Source organism: Oryza sativa, chromosome 6 (genome assembly GCF_034140825.1).
Source record: "Oryza sativa Japonica Group chromosome 6, ASM3414082v1".
NCBI classification, from domain to species: Eukaryota; Viridiplantae; Streptophyta; class Magnoliopsida; order Poales; family Poaceae; genus Oryza; species Oryza sativa.
The window spans coordinates 8,894,870-8,909,856 of NC_089040.1; the positions used below are offsets into that span (position 1 = coordinate 8,894,870).

At 40.3% G+C, this 14,987-nt stretch overlaps 1 protein-coding gene and 1 long non-coding RNA gene across 2 annotated transcripts; both read left to right on the top strand.

Annotated features, from left to right (window-relative positions):
- Nucleotides 1–1,245: 1,245 nt before the first annotated feature.
- On the top strand, nt 1,246–7,251 carry LOC4340699 (ubiquitin receptor RAD23d). The gene is made up of 12 exons (XM_015788441.2): nt 1,246–1,419; nt 1,907–2,068; nt 2,815–2,868; nt 3,344–3,417; nt 3,493–3,573; nt 4,689–4,866; nt 5,123–5,293; nt 5,900–5,989; nt 6,071–6,118; nt 6,234–6,349; nt 6,442–6,520; nt 6,888–7,251. The coding sequence occupies exons 1-12, from the start codon at nt 1,354–1,356 to the stop codon at nt 7,008–7,010; spliced, it is 1,242 nt and encodes a 413-aa protein (XP_015643927.1). The 5' UTR covers nt 1,246–1,353; the 3' UTR covers nt 7,011–7,251.
- A 3,807-nt stretch (nt 7,252–11,058) lies between these two features.
- On the top strand, nt 11,059–13,011 carry LOC136357064 (uncharacterized). The gene is made up of 2 exons (XR_010742109.1): nt 11,059–11,611; nt 11,932–13,011. It is a non-coding gene; the product is annotated as an uncharacterized lncRNA (long non-coding RNA).
- Nucleotides 13,012–14,987: the final 1,976 nt, after the last annotated feature.

A 14,987-nucleotide genomic window follows, 5' to 3' on the forward strand; every position in this document is an offset into this window, starting at 1 on the left:
TATTTTTATGGTTTAGAATCCTATACAACATCCTATTTATACATTTTTTTATGTTCTTGCGTTATCAAAATCACATGTTTGAAAGGAGCCCAGAGAGTTAAACCTGCTAGAGAAGTGACTTTTAGATAATGGATGAAATCCGACATTCACTACAACCGAAGCTACAACCAATTATTATATAATTATTGGTTTATATTCCAAAAAGGTAGCTACCATAAGATGAAATGGAATATAAATAACCACTCCGCCACCAAAAAGAAGGGATACAACTTACTGAGACATCAATCCTATTACAAAATCTTCATTCAAAGTTGACAAAAATATGCATAACCGTAATCTCTAAATTTCGATATGCAATATGAATGTATTCTTTCTCCTCATTACACCTTCATAAATTTGTGCAAAATAAAAACTAATATGGTGCTCTTAAGAGTATCTGCATACAAACACATCCTTGTAAGTACACAGTGTACACTAAAATGTGAGGCAGAAAAGTTCCTCCAACTAAAACTACTATCATGTTTCAGACGGGATCATGTCCACCATCGCGTGCGATAGCTGATAAAGCTGGTGGGTGATGCCATTACCACCGTTGACATTATTTCAGTATATTCTCACTTCTCAGGGAGGAGAAGAGGCAAAGGCTATTTGCTCAAAGTTTCCATAGCAACCCTTGCTAACCAGAATGGACGACGTCTCCAGGCGATCCCGTAGTAAAATGCATATACTCCTTTTTTTTTAAAAAAAAAACAGGTTCTCACCGGAGGAGCTCCTCCGCCGGCGCACCCAGATTTTACGCCTTCTCCGGGGGAAAACCACTTTCTCTCTCCATCTCTCGCTCTCGCTCTCCAACCCCAACAACCTTTTCCCACCCGGCATCTATCCATTCCTCCGCTGCGAAGTATCTCCTCGGATCCCCTACGCCGCACAACCCCACGCACCACCGCTTCAACTACCCATACACATGTATCCCAACCCCCAACCACCAGACGCCACACGCGTGCACGCCGCACCGGATCCGCCCACCGAACGCTGCTCGTCTCCCTCCCCACCCCGTCCGCCTACCCGTACCACCCACTGCCAGGTGGGTCCATATCCCAGTGGGTCCCACTCGTAAGTGAGAGGGGTTAGGATCGGGCCCCGTGATGTCCGGGAGATATTGGGGGACTAAGAGATTTTTTTTTTTCGTTTCCTCTCTCGCCCCTATAAACTTTACCACTACTCGCCCCGTGCGCTCTCCTCGTCGTCGTCGTCGCCGCCGCGAGCGAACCGGGAGGAGAAAGTCCAAACCCTCGCGAAGGCAGAGTCGGGGATAGGGATATCGCCGAGGTGGGAGAAGGCGACGTCGCCGACATGAAGCTGTTCGTGAAGACCCTGAAGGGCACCAACTTCGAGATCGAGGCGAGCCCCGAGGCGTCGGTACGATCCCTTCCCCCTTCCCCCCTCTCCTTCTCTCTCCCCCAATCCGCGCGATTTCGAGGGAATTCTCCGGGAATCCGCTCGATTCGGGGGGCGTTTGGGTGCGATTTTGGGATAGGGTTTGGTTCGGGGGGATCGGGCGCCTTGCGCGGGTGTGGTTTTGATCTGAATCTAGGGTTTAGAGTAGAGTAGTAGACGACGCGATGCGGAGCTTCGGATCGGTTTTTTTTTTGGGCGCTCGGAGTTTGTTATTAGGGTTGTAATCTGAGTCGTGTGCTACTAATTCGGCTTGTTGTGAACTGATCGGTTTAAGTTACATGTGTAGATGTTTTTTTGGTAGAAATTCGAACTCGGCATCTGTAGGAGATGGTTTTGGAAATTAGAACCTGGCTGTTGTCAATGTGGTTGATGCTGCAATGTTTAATGTGTGTATGCTTGGATATGGGACTATTTGTGCCTTATACTTACAGCTAGCTCTGTTTTGCAGGTGGCTGAGGTGAAGAGAATCATTGAGAGTACTCAGGGGCAGAATGTGTACCCGGCGGATCAGCAGATGCTCATACACCAAGGGAAAATTCTCAAGGATGATACAACTTTGGAAGGCAACAAAGTTGCTGAGAACAGCTTCCTTGTTATAATGCTGTCTAAGGTATGTGATGATCTTGTTTAATGGCATTTGATTGTTTAGCAGTAACTACCCTTCTAAATTATTATTTACAGCTAGACAATAAGGGTATTTGCAGACCAGAGTATTCTTGATAATTTGCAGTAAAATCATGCCATATTTTGAATACTGTGGCTTTGTTTCCCTTAAGCTGGGCCTTGTAGCTTTTTATAATCGTGCTATTATGTGTACATTATTAGTGAATATATGTATTTTTTTTGGTTAATGCTGCAGTTTCATACTAGATATTTCTTTAAATTGTAATGTTATAACTGAATGAATTGCTAAATGTATGGGATGCAAACTTTTGTGTGATTGGGGTATTCTTCCCATCCGATAGCCAAAATCAGAGCCCAAACTTTGTGTTGTGTCATCAAACCCGAACAAATCATTGATATGCAAAATACGGGTGCAAGCTTTGCATGATATTTATTGCTGTTAAATACACCCTCTAATTACAGGAAGTAATTACCTTTTTTTTTTTAGTTTTAACAGCCGTTTGTGTTATGTCCAGGAGGCTAAAATTAACATGTTTAGGTGAAGAACATTCCATGATTTGCCTGAGTTCTAAATGATATCTCGACTGCTCTTTGAGCCTTTGACCTCTGATGATCTTATGTTAACATTTTAAATTCTGCTGAAATTAACGGTGGAAGTGTAGTTTGAAGCTCTTTTAATTATTCATTTTTCTGTGAATATTAATCACTTGTTGAATATGTATAAAATTTCAGGCCAAAGCATCATCAAGTGGAGCTTCAACTGCTTCAAAGGCACCTGTGAGCCAGGTAATTTTATTGGCATATATAATTCTGTCAATAATCTCTGCGTGTCTCTGTTCATATGAAAAAGTTTTATCTAATTAGTTAGGGATTCAACCTGCACTCCTCTCTTTTTTTTTTGGTATCCAGTATTTGGGATAAATATATTCTGTTCTGTTATGCACCTTCATCTCTTGTTTGAAAATTTGTTATTTTCCTGGTAATTTTTCCATTTGTTAATTCGTAAATTGTTGCACATCTCCAATTCATGTGATTAATGACTAGAACCAACAAGAGCTTAGAGAGCTGTAAAGAAAGTAATCTTATTTTCTGATTATGGAAAGGTATAATTTGTCATTTTGTTTTTGTTTTAGCTTTAGCTGATTTTAGGTTCAAAAGCAATTGAATATGTTCATCATGTAATTTTGTTATTTCTGCATAACTTTTGAGTGTCTTTGTTTCGTTCATGACCTGAAAATTCCTTACTGTTTATTTGCACTAGTCTCAACCAGCAACTCCAGTTGCCTCAGTTGCAAGAACACCACCTCCACAAGCACCTGTTGTTACACCTGAACCGTGAGTTATATCTATTCCTCTAATTTGTATAATGTCAAATATTGTTTTCCTTATTTATTATCATGTCATTCGTAGGGCACCTCCAAGTGCACAGCCTCCAGTTGCTTCTGCCACTCCAGCTGCTGCTGCCACTCCAGCTGCTGCTGTGACCGCATCGTAAGCTCCCTTTTGGATCCATTATTTCAATTTTTTATTAGGTCCCTGTGTTTGTTTGGAACACAATAAATTTGATAGGAATTTTGCACGAGACAATTCGATTCTGGCCTTGAATGAACTTATATTTTGTACTTCACTTGTGCAAAGATGTATATGGAACAGGATTCTGTTAACTGCTGCATTCTATTTTCTTCCACATCATCTGTTGTCATGTCTAGATTAGTTTCTATAAACAATGATCCAGTTTTAGGAATAGTTCCATTAATGTTCCTGTAACTCCATGGTGTAGAAATTTATCACTCGATGAGTTTCAATGTGGCATCCTGAAATGTTTCTCCAGCATGTTGTAAACTAATAGACAATTAAAGAATGCTAAAAAAATTAGGCATACCATAAGCTAGTGTGTGGTACAGTCATACACTATACACAATGTTTCTGGACTGTGGCTTTGACTTCTGTAGGCATTTAATGTAGGGCCATTTTGGTTTGGTGCCAATTCTTTCCCTACCAATTCTTTGGTAGTTTTGAATAGTACATGTTAGCATTTTGGATTGGAGCCAAATTTTGCCAAATCAATAGAGTGGAGCCAAATCTGTACTATAAAAAATTTGGTAGTGCCAAAATGTGCCCAAGGTTTGGTACTACCAATATTTTGGTAGGGTTTCAAACCAAACAAGCCCGTATTTGTCTTTACTACATATTTGTAACTTGCACTGCAACTATAATAGATAACACTATACTAAACAGTAGAATAGTTTTACAAGTGTATTTATGGAATTTTAAAGATTCAGCAATTCACATTGTATAGGTATCATGTTTAGAACATCACATGACTGATTGTCCTGGTCAAAAAAATAGAACACAACTGATTTGTTTATAACCAGAACGTTTTGGTACTGTCCATATTATTTTTTGTTGGTAAGATTTATGAATTAAAGTTAAGACTACGTAGTTGTGTATATTTGGCATAAACACATATGGTGCTCAGCTTGCTCGATTCATCTGTAATCTTGAAACTTACAAAGCTCCTGGATTTGGTTTTGTTTCACGTCCACTGTGATGATTCCTCTTTTAATGTCATATTAATGTTTCCCTTTTATTGTTATGATAAACAGAAGTGATGCGGATGTCTACAGTCAGGCTGCATCAAATCTTGTTTCAGGTAGCAACCTAGAACAGACAATCCAACAAATTCTTGACATGGGTGGTGGCACCTGGGAACGTGACATGGTTGTCCGTGCTTTGCGTGCTGCATATAACAACCCTGAGAGAGCTATTGACTATCTGTATTCTGTAAGTTCCACGTTTGATAATTTCTTTTCACAAATGCACATTTCTATGCTGATGGGGAATTGGAAAACTCATTTAAAGAACTTATGTTTTTAAAGAGAATTCAGCAAGGGCAACGCCCAGCAGTTTTAAAATTTATATAGAACAAGAGAGTTCAATCCAATTTTCTTACATTGTTTGTAACCAAATTATAATCCAATGTTAATTTTACTGTGCATAAAATTCAACTATTGATGTTGTACTCTGGTTCATCTGTTAGGGAATTCCTGAGAATGTGGAGCCCCCACAACCTGTGGCTCGAGCACCTGCTGCTGTTCAACAGGGAAATCCACAGGTTCCATCTCAGGCTCAGGCTGCACCTCCACCGCCTGTGCAGCCAGCTGGTGGTGCCTCAGGACCTAATGCGAATCCTCTAAACCTATTCCCCCAGGTATGTGTAAATGTAAATTGCTACCTTTATATTTGGAGGTTAGTTTTATAAGAAACCAAAATGTTTCCAACTTCTGGACTGCTTGTAAGTCTAAGGATCGAGGCAGACCAGTTAACATCTTATTAGGAAGCTGTCATCATCAGTTTGTCAAGAATATTCTTGAAAACATTAGCACTGATGTTCTTGGGTAAGACAATTTCAGGACATCCGGCATCGTATTATATGCTTTTGAATTGTTAGTTCCATACATCCATGGTATTTTGCACTGGCACATATACATACAAGCAGTTCAGCACCTGTTTTGACTTTTGACAATGCATAGTCCAATGTATCCATATTCTGGGTTCAAATTCTGGTTAGCTGGTTACGCGTATTCCTCATGGGTGTTGGTAGAGCTGATATTACCAGTAACTGTCACCCATATTTGTAGTTTTCCTATATGTTGCTTGGATGTTTTGAGTTAAAGTCTGTGTGGAACAAAAGCAAAGTTGCTTTTGCTTTATTAAACCAGTGGTTTCACAGAAACTGCTGTATTTCCTGGAATTTTGTTTCTATTTGCTTGCTATTGTGTTTGTTTTGAAAACATGATTTTTAAAATATGTTTAGGGCATTCCAAGTGCTGGGTCAAATCCTGGTGCTGCTGCTGGTGCCGGTGCCGGTGCTGGTGCCCTTGATGCATTGCGACAACTTCCACAGGTATTATTATATGTTGGTGTAACTTTTATACTTGTTAAAATAATGCATTGCCCTAACAGCTATTTACTTGTTTCTGCTCAGTTCCAAGCGCTGCTTGCATTGGTCCAGGCTAATCCCCAAATCTTGCAGGTGCTAATATAAATCAACTCATAAGCTTCTTGTTGCTTTTCTTTTTCTTTGTAGACATTAAAATGCCAGTGCATATGCTATTTTATGTGACTTGAGCAATTCTGTTGATTCACAGCCAATGCTTCAAGAGCTTGGGAAGCAGAATCCGCAAATCTTGCGGTTGATTCAGGAAAATCAGGCTGAATTTCTCCGTCTGGTGAATGAATCTCCTGATAGCGGCGCTGCTGGGGGGTAAGAACCAAGAGAACTACAAAACATGTATTATATTCTAATTGATACACATACAATATTTACATTACATTTTATACGCTCTGGTAAATCAGAAACATACTAGGTCAACTAGCAGCCGCTATGCCACAGGCACTTACAGTTACTCCAGAGGAACGGGAGGCCATTCAGCGGGTATGTTTGCTTTATATGCTATTTTGGATTTTCTAATGAAAGACAATTCGCTGCTTCTGAAATTTTCACACCTCAGTTTCCAAATGTTGACACTTATGTCCAATTTGTGATTTACATCAAGAAACTTACCCAAAATACCCATTAGTCCTTTTTGAAAGTTCTAAATTTGAACTTTTGTTTTATAACCATTGAATGGATATTTTAAATTTTATAACCAGTTAGGGCTGTTCTTTTAACATGAGCCTGTTCTATTATTAGTTCTTTTGTTGAGACAATGGCATCCTTAAATAACAGCTTTTTCATTGATTTAATCATCAGCATGGTTTTCGAGTTTCCTTGTAAACTTTCATGTATACTTTCTTGACAGCTGGAGGCAATGGGGTTCAACCGTGAGCTCGTTTTGGAGGTCTTCTTCGCATGCAACAAGGATGAAGAGCTGGCTGCCAACTATCTTTTGGATCATGGCCATGAGTTTGAGGATCAACAATAGGTGTTGTTAGTTTGGTCTCATCGTGGCTGGGAGACCCCAAAAAAAAAATGAAATCGAGGCAGAAGCAGTGCAGTTCAGTATCGTTATTATTTCTGACTGCTGAGAGATACCTGGCCGTGTGTGCAATGCCGCTGACTATGTTTTAATTTCCTGTGTCTTGGGAATGCTTTTAAAGTACATATTAATTTCATATTCACATATTATACTGTGTATAAAAGTTGCATGTTGGCCTTGTGTGCAAGTTCTGTTGCATTAGGAAAAATGCGCAGCTAATTAGTTTTACGAGGGCTCGTCTGTGTTACGTGTTCCGTATGCTAGAATCGTTCTCACGTTGATGGGGTCACTTTGGCTGTTGTGATGCGTGGGATTGAGATTTGAGATTCGTTAATTCAGCGCGGTTATTATATCATTATTACGTAAGCCGGAGTACCAAGCAAGCACAACATGCGTCGCCAATTCTTTAAGGTTGCTAATGTGACCCAGTCCACGGTTCTACTGGGTTCAATGCAGAATGACTCATCCCTTCGTCAACTAGTTTCCAAGTTTGATTTATCCCTCCACTACAAAAACAGATCTGAAGGCTCCCTCTACTAGTTTTTTCCTCCCAAAATGGTTTTAACAGAGATTTTGTTCTAGGTGGCACTATCCGAGTGCGCATCCGAATCCATATGAAAATATGAGAAAATATGAATAAATTAACTTTTAAACTGAAAAGAAAATGCTTGAAGGGAAGAAGTTATCTGTTTTTTAATGAACGAAGTTAGTTGGGAAAGAAAGGAAAATATGAAAATATGGGGCAGAATAAGGAAAAAGTTATATCCATCTATATAAAAGATAGTTACCATGACTCAACTCCGCTCCGCTCCACCAATATTGAGTGTGGCACTATTTCATCCCCTACTCACCGCTCAGCCGCCTTGACCGGTCATCGGCGTTGCGTTTCTCATGGGCCATACTCACTATACTCACTAGTGTTCCCTTCATCGCCCCCGTTAGCCAGCATTGTAGTTATCGTGTCGGCGCTAGATGCCTGATGGCTGTTGCTTACTCTGATCCCTCTGCCTGTTGCTGCCACCTCCACTCCTTACTATCACACGTCGACACTAACGGCACCAAGACAAATTCTGCCATTGACATCACCCTTCTAGGCCACCTCACCTGGGTCCTCCTCAACCATTTCCTCACCGCCACAAGCTACCTCTCAACTCTCGTCCTCACTCCTTTCCTCCGCACTGTCCTCCTTAAAATGAATTGATTTTAATAGTTAACGGAGTCTCCATAACTGGTTTTATGGTTGAGCCATATGAATTAGACTTGGACCATAGTCATGAGATTCAAAACAGACTTTTTCTAAATATATATATAGGCTGATGGCAGTATGGCTTGAGCCGCCAAGTGTAGGAGTGGAAGAGTGGGTGTAGGTGAGACCCCTGAAACAAGAACATGCAAAAATTTCTTCTGTGAGTTTGTGAGCCTCCATCGAGTTTAGATACTTTGGACTGCTCTAAAAAAACGCTCCGCCACAGAAGCCTCGAAATGCAGATTTATAGTTGTAGAGAAGGAGCTTCTCAGACGTAAAGTTAGAGGGACGTGAGTCCCGGACAAGTGAAACTCATTCTCATAGAATACACGTAAGAGACATTTCTCTTACATATATTAGAGGAGGTCACAGCAGTTGTAGACATATATATACTTGATGATGCCCTCGTGCATATCCCTATCCAGATACCGTTGGCTCATCACGTCGGATTAATTGTCTAAAGTTTTGCTACGACTTCTGCGCGACAAACGAGTGAGGTGAAGGACGCAATCTTTTGTTGCTACACTGCAAACATCTAAGCCCCACAACCACGAAATCGGGAACTTCTTCTCGATTACTCTTCAGCGTCACCTAACATTAATTCTTCCTCCCAAGATTTCTGCTCATCGTCAGTCGTGACCATGCTGATTTCATCGTCTACCTTCGCTTACTCTTCATGCAGATCTTACACAGATTTCCCTGTGCGTATATATATATTTCTCCTGTTCCTAGCGCAAAAAAGATCCTTCAAATTTTTTTTGAGACAATCCTTCAATTTAATCTCTGCTGGAATTCAGATTGAACTAACCATTTTGGCATCTTTTTGTCATCGTTTGCTAGACAGGATATGTCTCAGCATATCAAATTATTGGGTCGTGTCATGCATGCATGTCTCTACTGGTAGATCAGGACAATAGACAAGGGTGGCAGCTTTGAGCAAATGTCCCGGTGCAGACATGGCACAAGAGATTTGGAAGTAACTTGAAATGACAGAATTGTCTCTATGCAGAGAACAGAGAGGATGTGAAGCAGTGCAAGTAACACACTAGATGCTTTCTCACTGAGACTAGCAAAGCTGAGGAGCTGCAGGACAAGGTGAAGAATCCCCAGAAACAAATAACTAATAAGTGACAGTTTTGGACATATCGACATGGTCATCAGGACACTTGTTTGATTATGAATTTTCTAGTATAAAGATTTGGAAAAATAGCAAAGTTATAATATTTTAAACTATTTTTAAGATAGATCTAACCGTACCATTTTTAACAGTTGAATTTGAAATACTCAAAATAATATCTATGGTCTTGATTACACGTATTTTAAAATGTCACTTGTGATTGGAGGGAGTAGTTGATCATTTGACCACCATATGACACCGGATTTGTCATACTCAAATGCTTTTTTTCTAGCTCAGGGCTAACATGCAATCCACGATGTTCAGTCACTGTGTTAGATAGTACAACTTACTTAGATCGAGCACCTCTGTTTCTGCCTAATCCTATCTTGCAGTCATGAGCTTGCTGATAATAAACAAGGTGTGGTTGCTTCTACGTAGGAATACTACCCATGACTAGTCCATGCTTTTGATATTGATTTGATAGGGTTAACGGACGCATCTGCCTCTGACAGGATAAGTTAGGACGACTGAAGTTTCATGGCTGTGGCAATAGGCAATTGTCGTTGCATGACTGTAGATGCTTTCCCATGCAGAGATCAGCTCAAGACCGTGACTGATACGGGCATGGTGCCACTTGCATTTCGATACTACAGATATCACTCCAAGTCACCAAGATGGCCCATGTTTTATTTACTCTTTTCACAAATGGAAAGCAGTAGAAACAACAAAGTAAGAAAGCTATGTGGACTCCTTTGAAATGCAGGATTTAAACACAGCAATAGCTAGGAAAAACATAACACCATATAAGATTTTTTTTCATAGGAATTCAATCGTTCAAAAGTCCCCTAAAATTCTTTTTTTTTTCAAAGGAGGCTTATGCATGAGCCTGTGGAATGATGGATTACTTGGCAGGCTGCCTCGCTTGTCAGTTGTCACCGATCAGCTTGAGTGTCATATATAGGAACTGAGTGTCATATGCTGCAACTTCCATTTCCATGATCGAAAAGGGTGTGGCATGCAACTTCAATTATCTGAACCCAAAAGACGAGACTCAGACATTCAGACTCTTGGATGTCTTCGATCGATTCTTCATATGCATCTTTCAATATGTGAAAGCAAAAATGAAAGAGGCGCAAGCTAACACTACCACACAGGCACACATAGGTATTCGCTCTTCCTCTTCCCGATCGAACAGTAGGATCGATGCATTCACGAGTCACGACGGATTTGCCTTCACCGCCTGCCTACCTGCATGCCTATCAGCTGTCTCTTGCCCTTTGTCTCTTCCCTGCATTTTACTTCCCCAGCACAATCCGTGAGTGCGAGAGAATGAACAAAACCGAGGCACTGCCAAAGGTTAGCTCACGTCCATTTCACGGTCCCACCGACCTAGCAAGCTACCTCTAGGCCACATGAGAGGAACACACTCTATACGTAGGGTACTACATAACTCCTAATAGGCGGGGATAACTCATATATGCTGGTTTCTTCTTGTATGTCTCAGCTCTTAAGCGGAGCCTTAAATATAAAACTGGTAACGGCTCATCGGTGATTATCTTTTTAAAAAGTTGGACACTAATAATATCGGTACCGTTTTTTTTAACTAAAGCAACACCAATAGGATGGATCAAGAGAGCAGAGCTGAACATTCACTAAGTCATCGGTTATTTTAAGCGCCTTGAAACCCTCTCTCCCAGCTCACACACTCCCTCTCTCCTCCGCCATCGTACCTCCTTCTTGGCTGTGCCACTGCTTCCTCCTCACCGCCACCGACGTGTCTCCTTCCTAGCTGTGTCGCTAACATCTCTTCCTCCTCTGCTAGCAATGCTACACCACGTCCTCCTTATTGACATTGCACCGCTATGTAGTCGCCGTCTCTTCCTCCTCCCCTAAGCTTGGGTTGTTGGAGCTGACCATAGCGTCACTATCTCTTACACGCCGTTGAGGAGAAGGGAGGGAAATGTGGAGGTAGGGTGGATATCCAGCCACCACGAGCTTGGGGTGGCCAGAACTGTGCGTAGGGGCCCGTTTGACATGGAAGGCGGATGGACTTATCCAGGATGGCGAGTGCAGGTTGCTCCAATGATGGAGAGCGGGGCACTTCTACGTCACCATCACCCTGATCTAGCCTCCACAAGGTTGGCTGCAACGGAGACAGGGAGGGTGATCTATTCTTTCACTATGGTAGAGACGATAACCTGTTACATGTTTTTTTCTTTGTTCATCTTCTTCTATTCTCTTCTAATGCATGCAAATGATATGTGTAATAGATTTTGATTGCAGTGATTCAATTGTTTGTTTGTGTCAAAATTTGTGACTCGATTTCGTAAAATGTGATGTTGAAGAACAAATTTTGATTGATGGAAAATAATTTGAGATTATTTTTATCCTTTTTCTTTAATCCAAGCATTGGCTCGAATCAAACCGGGCCAGCTCTTTTTTTAAAAAAAAAATCGTGTGACTTATCGGTACCCATTCTTAATGAGTCTTCATTATTAATGCAGTTTCTATGGTGGCAGGGAAATTCGTCATCTTTGTGAGAGGGATTCTCTAGTATGTGGTCTCCTTTTGCATGTTTGAACCATATTATAAATCGGATTATTGCTAGGAATGAACTAATTGATTATAGGGATAAATAAAATATTTTGAAGACATAAATTAACAAATAACTTTAAACAATTGTTCTGTACTCATCTTTCCTAATTTAATTATACTCTCTCATATTCCGTGCGTATGATTAAGTATTATCTAGACAACTTGAAAAATGGAATTAATATGATTTTTTTTACATCAACCCTTTTTTAGAAATTTTTTTAAAAAACACCATTTAGCAATTTAGAAAGTGTGCGCGTGAAAAACGAGGGAATAGAAGTTGGGAGCTGGACACTAGAACACAACCGAAGCCATGTATGATTTCTTTTTAAAAAAACATGTTTTTGATACGTGAAGCAAATAATTTATGATAATGATGTGATAAAGAAGCAGAAAAGAACAGGGAGTTAGAAGAGGAAAATATGTGGTGTAAGCCACATATATAGTAAAAACTTGGGTACTGTTTGAGATTTATCACGTCACCAAGAGTATAAATTTTACTTGCAAATTTTTTACTGTACGTAAAAATTTTAATCTAATGATTTGGATAAATCTCATACGTCTATTTTTTTAATCCAATGGTAGTTTCTAGGTAAATCTATAAGTTTTTTTTTTACTTTTGCTGACGTGAATAATTTTTAGACGTTCATTTTTGATCTGATGGTAGTATCCAGATTTTCACAATACATGTGATTTTCACTATATATTTTACATATTTCCCGAGTTAGAAGAAAGGAAGCTGTGTCCTACTTACTCCTACAGGAAGATGGTTGGTTCAATCACGCATCAACTTGTTGTCGACTGTTGCTTTCGCTAGACATAGCAGGGGGCTCAATGATTTGTAGTGCGTCGGGATCACGGGACCTGGCCGGCGATCGATTTCCCTGGTGGCGTACGTACGTCGCGGTCTCTGCTCATAAAAGTGGTCGTTTTTATACCTGTAAGGCAGATCTGAGCAAGACATAAAGATAATATATGGAGGTGCTTTGGAACTGCTGGATATCAAAGTACTTTAAGAGACCTTGAAAATATGTGCTCTGCTTTCATAAATGTGATTATATTTTTATATAGAACATCATAGATAAATTATGGTATTAGAACACATACGTGCAGCAAATTTAGATTTACATATCTAGAAAAAAATCGAACTAAAAAGGTATATGGACATATCAAAGTTACATTTGTTTTTTAGATATGTGTATTTTTTTTACCCGGCCTATACATCCAGCTGAGTAAATTGGATTACATTTGTTGTTTTATTTCTCTATCGGTAAATTGGCTATGTACATCTCTGGTTGATATAGAGGCTGGACTTAATCAATCTATTATCTAAACTTCTGTAGATTGAATTTCTCACTAATATCTCTAGAGCAATATAAAATTCAATAATATATATTATGTTTTCTTTAAAAATTCATAACCAATTAACAATTTAGATAATTTCCGTACACACCTGTTCACGTACGTGCGGAATCCAAGCACAATAATGGAAACAATGCTCTGCAGTAGAGAATAAGCAATATAGAAAGAAAACGCTGGTGGTATAATGGTGGAGTCATGGGTATAATATATATAGGTGCTCATAAATATTAAGTTAAATTTGATCCATGCAACTACAAATTCGTCCTATTAAAAAAATTAAAATTGCTATCCAATTAGTTGAAACCATACCATTATAATTCTTTTTTTTTAGGGATAATGGCAGGAGCTCTGCCTAGCCTATTCATAAAAGGAGAAGAAGAAGGTCACGTACAGGAGCACCTCCAAGAGGTGTCTATTGTTTGAAAACAGGAGGAAATTAAAACACTTTGAGACAGTGCAAGGCCATTAACATCAAAAGTCGGCGTTCTATCATCTATCCATTTTGCGCCTCATCAAAAACTTTGCCCATGTTGATGATGGAATCAACCACATGTGACACCGTACCATAATCGTCATTAAAAATTCTTGCATTCCTTTGAAGCCAAATACCCATATCGTGTAGATGAATAGGCCATCAAAGTTCCTTCTCTGTTCTTTGATCATTTCTCTCCGGCATGCTTCCCACCAACCCATTATGTCTCCATTGAAAGAAGAAGACGCAAGCATGTTGAAGCCTAGTTTCATCCAAATTTTTGTCCATACCTGTTTCGCGAAGGGGCAGTCCATGAAGAGATGTACCGTTGTTTCTGATTTTGTCCCACAGAGGGAGCATGTCGGGCTGTTGTCCCAACCTAGAAGTTGTAGCTTGTCAGACGTCAAGATTTTCTTTTGAACCATGAGCCATCCAAAGAATTTGCATTTGTTTTCTGTTTTTGCTCGCCAAATGAAGTTAGATCTATTGTCCTGTATGCTTCCAGTGAATTGGATTCTGTAGATCCAATTGACTGAGTAGATTCCATTTGCAATCCATTTCTATGTTAGGTCGTCTTCCCTCTCCTCATCAATTTGTACCTGTTGTATCAAATGCCATAGGAGAATGAATTCTCGAACTTCGGTTGTCGAGCTCATCCTCCGTAATGGCCTTAACCACCTATGATTTTTTAGTTCTTGGGCCACTGTTTTGTTTTTCCTCGTCACCAGCTTATAAAGGGAAAGAGTTATCTCTTTGGGGAATTGGCCATCAAGCCATCTGTCGTGCCAGAATTTTGCCTTACCCCCATTGCCTAAAGTAATGATCATTGAAACCCTGAAGAGTTGTTTGTCTGTTTCATCGCATGGTAGGATGGAGCCCTGCCAAGGTTTCCCTTCTGCCGTCCAGTCATATCAGAGCCACCTAAGATGCAAGGAATGGCTGAAGTACTCCAGATGAGTGAGGCAATGTGAGGCGGTGGCTGGACTCATTGAGGCCAAAATTTTCACTCAGGGCCTATGAGGTGGCTGCAGTGTGAGGCAGCATGCAGGATACGACACAGGCAAATGACCCGAGGTGATAGGAGGGCATGGAGCAACGACGCGGGTGGTACATGAAGATGCTAGCGGCCGCTTT